This window comes from Limanda limanda, chromosome 6, assembly GCF_963576545.1.
Source record: "Limanda limanda chromosome 6, fLimLim1.1, whole genome shotgun sequence".
Lineage (NCBI taxonomy): Eukaryota > Metazoa > Chordata > Actinopteri > Pleuronectiformes > Pleuronectidae > Limanda > Limanda limanda.
In genome coordinates, this window is record NC_083641.1 from 21002275 (window position 1) to 21009047 (window position 6773).

General features: G+C 39.8%; 1 protein-coding gene across 1 annotated transcript; it reads right to left on the reverse strand.

The window, feature by feature from the left end:
* Nucleotides 1-208: 208 nt before the first annotated feature.
* On the reverse strand, nucleotides 209-6280 carry acad8 (acyl-CoA dehydrogenase family, member 8). The gene is made up of 11 exons (XM_061073034.1): nucleotides 6158-6280; nucleotides 4584-4684; nucleotides 4224-4393; nucleotides 3894-4003; nucleotides 3718-3794; nucleotides 3482-3619; nucleotides 3212-3347; nucleotides 2142-2239; nucleotides 1891-2043; nucleotides 1696-1798; nucleotides 209-1591 (listed from the first exon to the last, which is right to left on the reverse strand). Exons 1-11 carry the CDS (start codon nucleotides 6276-6278, stop codon nucleotides 1536-1538), a joined length of 1263 nt encoding a protein of 420 aa, XP_060929017.1. The 5' UTR covers nucleotides 6279-6280; the 3' UTR covers nucleotides 209-1535.
* Nucleotides 6281-6773: the final 493 nt, after the last annotated feature.

Genomic DNA, 6773 nt, shown 5'->3' on the forward strand with positions numbered 1-6773 from the left:
CAGACTACATGTAGCACTTTTAATGCAGTTCTGATTGTTTTCCAATAAAGGAGTGGTTCTGGAGTGGTTGATTTTTAGCCTCACTGAATTTTTCTCACTTACAAAATGGCAGACATTTTAAATAACAAATCCCAGTCATGTGTCATTCAGGCAATCGATAAATAGTAAAAATCCTTTTGTGCAAATTCAAATAATTTTATTTGGAGTGTAATTTGCAAATTGTAAAATTACATTTTAACATACGACCCATATAACACTAACTTTACAGAAAACACAGTAACAACAGCCAGTAACGATACAGTAACGGAGGTTTTGAAAAGACACTGAGGTTGCATGTGACAAACTGTAGATATGTGAAATAAAACAACCACATAATGACCTCGGCCAAGGAGATTTACACAGGATTACGGTGAAACTACTTAACAGATTTCCATCACACCAAGAAAAAATAAAATGTTGCAGCATTTGCGTTTTAAGAGGCAGATTCACTATGTTTTTCATCCATATCGCTTATTCTGTAAAGATCACAGAGGGGAGCCTGGAGCCTATCCCAGCTGGCGGAGTTCACCCTGGACTATAAAGCACTTAATGATGAATCTTAATGATGTATTTGTCATAACACAGGTGGCTGGGTGCAGTTGTGGTGCACTGTGACTGTTCTTGGACAAAGAACTTCTAGAAAATCTAAGTTTTAGATTATCAGACCTATTATGTTTCTACTATAAGAACTGGACAGAGGATAGTTTGGCCTTGGCAGAAGTAGAGTACAGTGGCAGAGGTACAGTATATTTATTGTAAATATATGTATATTTATTAGCACTTTGTGTTAGTGGTTGGTGTTAAATGATTTTCAGTAGTTTTAGCAGCTTTGTAACAAGACTAAACATATCTACACGAGCAGATTGACAGGAATTAGATATTTACGATGAAAAATCTAAAGAAAACCGTTTTTTTCCTGCAGGTGGAGCCAGAGTAACTGTTTTGTTTCCATGTGGTTGTGAACATTACATCACAGGCTCAGCCCGATATTAACAGACTGATTGACACCGTCAGTGATCATCTGCAACAACCTGCACTTAAACAATGTGAGCTTCACATGTGATTTGTGCAGTTTAGATGTAACTGCATTCAGCTGTGCCTTGAGCTGTGTGCTAATGTTAGCATTCAAAATGCTTAACGGTGTTGTATTAGCATTAATAAGCAGAATAGCTGGAAATCCAATCATCACTTAAGTGTTGGACAGGAGGAGACTCTGACCTGCAGATGGCGCTGAATGACATGTTATTTGACGATCTGTGCAATGTTGACTGAAATATTTCACTCTGGACCAGAATGAGATGAGCAGTTCATGATTTTTCACTGTAGCTAAAAATAAAACCAAAAAAAACCCTAATATACATTTCTCACCCTTTGAAAAACTATGATGCTGGAGGCAATTCAGGAAACAAGTCACACAGTAACAAAACCAGCAGTGGAGACCAAAACAATATGGTCACTAGTGAAGTCACATCCAGACCCAGAAAGAGGGAGATTCATCACGACTCAGTCAGAAGGTTTCGGGAAATAATCATCCTCATCACCTCGTTTGTTCCTTTAAGGAAAACAAAAACAGGAGAGACACAAAAATATGTTAATGTTCAACAAAATCATGGTCTGACAACTATTTAAATGTGAGGAAATCTAAAATGAGCTCACCCTCTAGGATCTGATGAACCCTGATGTCACGGACAAACTGCTGCACTGCGTAGTCTTTGAGGTAACCGTAGCCGCCGTGCATCTGAAGCGCCTGGTTACAGATCTGATCAGGGAGCAGCCAAACATGCAACAGTTAAAAAACAAAAGTCTAACAGTTTTTCTTCAGAGTCAACGAATGCATCTTTTATCACTCACATCAAAGCACTCGTCCGTCGCGAAGAGCTTGGCCATGGAGCAGAGAAACACGGCATCGGATCGGCCCTCCTGCAGCGCCGTGGCAGCTTCACGCACCAGGAGGCGAGACGCAACCAGCTTGGTCGCCATCTCTGCCAGTTTGAACTGAAGAAACTACACAGGCGGTCAGACAGAAGGGAAAGATCAATCCCAGACATCTTTTTAAACACACACACAGGGTTAGCGGCTGCACACTGAATTTTTGTTCTTACCTGGTTGCTGGAAAGTGTCTCTCCGAACTGTTTGCGCACCAGCAGGTGATCCCTGGCAAGCTGCACACAGGCATGAGCCGCCCCCAGAGAACAGGAAGCTGTCGACAGATTATTCAGGTGAAAACTGTTGATGTGTGAAATGAAAATTAGGGACCAGGAAGTTTTGTGAATTTTTTTCTGAACACTAGTAAAACTACCAGAGTCAGTCGGTGAGAAAATGTCGGTCAGATAATAATACATTTTGAAACTTTTTACCTTTTTAACATGATGGAAATTAAATTAAATTTAGGACCATAAGTGAAAGTACATGTGTTATATTTATGTCTATTAGATAAGTTTGATAAGTATGTAAGTTTGAATGACATTCGACACATGAGCACTTCCAGGATTTAACCACAACGATTACTCGTCCTCAATCCTCATCATTGTTAAACGTGCATGTTCCTATGTGGATAAACATTAGTGTAACGCAGAAACTTGACCAGAAACATTTTAACAATGCAGTGCATTCCCAAAATAATATTTTTTCTTGTTTGATCTGGCAGAGAAGAGACATTTTTGTTGTGACATAAAAAAAGTAAAGACCCATCCCATCTGAATTTAAGTCAATGTAATACTTCAAAACTCTTTTATTTCTGAAACTGGTTTTAAGACTTTTAAAGCTCTTTGTAATTTATATCTAAAAGAATTCATATCTTTGCTGCGAGCTGTTGGTTAAACCAGACTGAGAAACTCTGTGGGTGTTGAAATCAGAAAAGGTGCGTTTGACATGTTATGAATTAAATGTTTCATTTAGTAAGTGAATGTTTTATTTCCTCTTTAAAAATGTACCTAACCATAGTCTTGATTTACTGTCGGCTTCAACAACCATTCTTCATGTCTTCACCACCTCTGAACTCCATTATTTTTAACAACATACTCATATTTCATTCACAAATCGACAGACTCATTCACAGCTGCTAGATTTGTGTGAGATCATTTCCACGACCTCTCCAGCTAAAGGGGTAATTTGGGTGTCAGAAGATGCTGTTTAATGAAAGAGTGAATATTGATATTGTTTTCCTCCTCACCGATATTAATCCTGCCTCCGTTCAGGCCTTTCATGGCGATGCTGAAGCCTTGACCTTCCTCCCCGAGCCGGTTGCTCACTGGAACAGCACAGTCCTCAAATATCACCGCTCTGGTCGGCTGAGAGTTCCAACCCACCTGAAGGACAGAAAACAGTTGAGTGACTGTGACATAATTCTGCCATCTAGTGGTTAACTGTAAACACTACAAGGGAGCAAAATAATCCCAACAAAGCAAGTAAAGTTGAATTTACAAGCCAAAAATACCGTTACCTTTTTTTCTTTTTTGCCAAAATTGAGGCCTGGAGTTCCCTTCTCCACCACCACACACGAGATGCCTTTAGGACCTTTAACTCCGGTTCTGCACATCACAACGTAAACGTCCGTGTCTCCTCCTCCACTGATGAAGGCCTGGAGAATAATCGAGAAATGAGCTCAGTCTGAATCGGCAGTTCGTGGTTATAAATGAAGCCACGTGTGAGCGTCAACACGTGCAAAGACTTTCATACCTTGGTGCCGTTCAAGATGTAGTGGTCACCTTGCCGCTGAGCAGAGGTCGAAATTGATGCAGCATCACTGCCGCTGCCTGAAGTCAAAGATCTCAGCTTTATTCACTTTGAAAACACATGGTTCCTACACGTTCTCAAACATCATATTCAGGACTTTTAAGTGTGTATGAACTGACCTGGTTCAGTGAGACAATAGGAAGCCAACTTCTCCATGGAGCAGAGATCCGGACAGAACCTCTCCCTCTGCTCGTTGTTGCCAAACGTGTCGATCATCCAGGCGCACATGCTGCAAAGAAAGAAAGGATCGGAAGTGTCAGGGGAAATATATCCAGCTATTGTACACATATCTATAACTATAGAGTCCAGTATAGTGGTTATAATGAACAACCTTTAACGATTTCTAACTGTTTCCACCACTCAGTCATCCTCTGGTCGTCTGAACAACCAAACAATTAATCTTTTTCATCACATTTGAACTTCATTATCGCAGTCTGAGGGATACCTACTTGTGGATACTGATGTACGCTGTGGTGCTGACGCATCCCGTGGACAAAGCCTCGAAGATGACCGACGTGTCCAGGCGAGAAAGACCCGATCCTCCAACTTCTGGCTGAACGTAGATCCCTCCAAACCCGAGCTGTGCTGCTTTCCTCATCGTCTCCACCGGAAAGATTTCCTGGAAAGAACAGGAAGAATGAACAGTTCTTATTGTTATAGCCCAACCAGGACCTGGTTCTGTCTTGAAATGTTACTCACAACTGCTTATTCTGAAACCAAGTTATCGATTATTTTTAAATGACAGTCCTGACCATTGCCTTCACATTATCTTTAGTGACATTATAAACTAATCTTCTCTGTAAAAGTACCTTCTGGTCCCACTCTGCCATGTGCGGAGCCATCTCATTGGCTGCAAAGTCAAAGGCTACTTTCTGGAACTCCCTCTGTTCATCGCTGAGTCCGTGAGCAGCTATCAACAAAGAGCAGAGAACATTAAGCACGACTCACAAAGCCAATTACATGCACCAATCCCGGATATGAAATCTCAGTCATTGGTAAATAAAGATAGAAATAAATATAACTATTGTATTGCATTGGTCAGATGATTTTGAATTTCTTTGGCTAGCAGGAATCCTGAGGCTGCAGAAAGTACTGATACGCATACTAAGCCTGGGGGAAGAGAGAGAAACTCTTTATCAAATAAATGTATAGATATGAAATACATCTGTTTCTGATGGGGGTTTTTTTTTTAGAAGAAGATATATGTGTAAATTTAAGAAGAAATGAGACCACAGCTACAGTCTCTTATTCAGTGTCCTGCTCTTGAGCAAATAAATAATAAGAACTTGTCATTACAGTCACATATTGAAAATGTTGTTTCCAGGTCGAAAATGTATTAGGTTTCTTTTCTATTTTTTTTTTTCTTTAGGTATGGTCCATGTTGAACCTAGTACTTTAGGTAAAGTCTATGTTGAACCTAGTACTTTGGGTATGATCCGTGTTGAACCTAGTACTTTAGGTAAAGTCTATGTTGAACCTAGTACTTTGGGTATGATCCATGTTGAACCTAGTACTTTAAGTAAAGTCTATGTTGAACCTAGTACTTTGGGTATTATCCATGTTGAACCTAGTACTTTAGATATGGTCCATGTTGAACCTAGTACTTTGGGTATGGTACATGCTGAACCTAGTACTTTGGGTATGGTCTATGTTGAACCTAGTACTTTAGGTATAGTCCATGTTGAACCTAGTACTTTAGGTAAAGTCTATGTTGAACCTAGTACTTTGGGTATGATCCATGTTGAACCTAGTACTTTAAGTAAAGTCTATGTTGAAGTCCAAGACTCTGCCACTAGTCCACCGCCTCTCCCCACTAGTCCACCACCTCTCATGTTGAACCTAGTACTTTAGATATGGTCCATGTTGAACCTAGTACTTTGGGTATGGAACATGCTGAACCTAGTACTTGCGGTATGGTCTATGTTGAACCTAGTACTTTAGGTATAGTCCATGTGGAACCTAGTACTTTAGATATGTCTCCTCAAGGACCATCATCAATCCTGTTTCTGAGCTCATCAGAGAAACGCAGAATAAATGTGTAATATGGATCTGTATGAACTAACTTTGTTAAAAAGCAGTAAACAATAAGGAAGATGTATGAATCTCAGCTTTAGTAACAGTTACTCTTCTCTCACTGTGTCACCTTCGTGAGGAGAGGGGCGGTGTTAGTGAGGGGTGTGTGTCCCTCTGACCAATGACAGCTGTTCAAATCTAACATTTAAAGACAAATCAACATTTCTGTGTCCATTCATTCTTAATAATTAACAGTAAAGCTAGTAGAGCTGTAGAAGTTAGCTGACGTGTTCGATTTGTTCACCCGGTGCAGTTCAGCAGGTTGTATGATCTGTCATGTGTAAACACATCCACGTGTTTCTGGACTTACGGTCAACACATGAAGCGATCCCCCGTCTGAGTGAGCTCCTGCCGAGACACAACCTCAGGTTCCTCCTGCAGATGATGGAGCTCAGTCTGAACACTCTGGATAAAGGTCCTGCAGCCGCCATGTTTCACCCCCAGCGTTATGTCACCCGGCCACCGCTACTGCTGCTGGGAAATGTAGTTTATCAGCAAGAAGGCTCAAAGCAGCTTTTTTTTTATGAAATACAGCGCCCTCTGTGGCCACATGTGGTGATTGATTATGTTGGGATATATGAATTTAAAATATGGATTTTTAAAGGGGTGATATTGATTGATTGGTGTCTTTGTTTGTTAATTATCTTTATCTACCTGCACATATCTATCTATCTATCTATCTATCTATCTATCTATCTATCTATCTATCTATCTATCTATCTATCTATCTATCTATCTATCTATCTATCTATCTATCTATCTATCTATCTATCTATCTATCTATCTATCTATCTATCTATCTATCTATCTATCTATCTATCTTTCTTTCTATCTATCTATCTATCTATCTATCTATCTATCTATCTATCTATCTATCTATCTATCTATCTATCTATCTATCTATCTATCTATCTATCTATCTATCT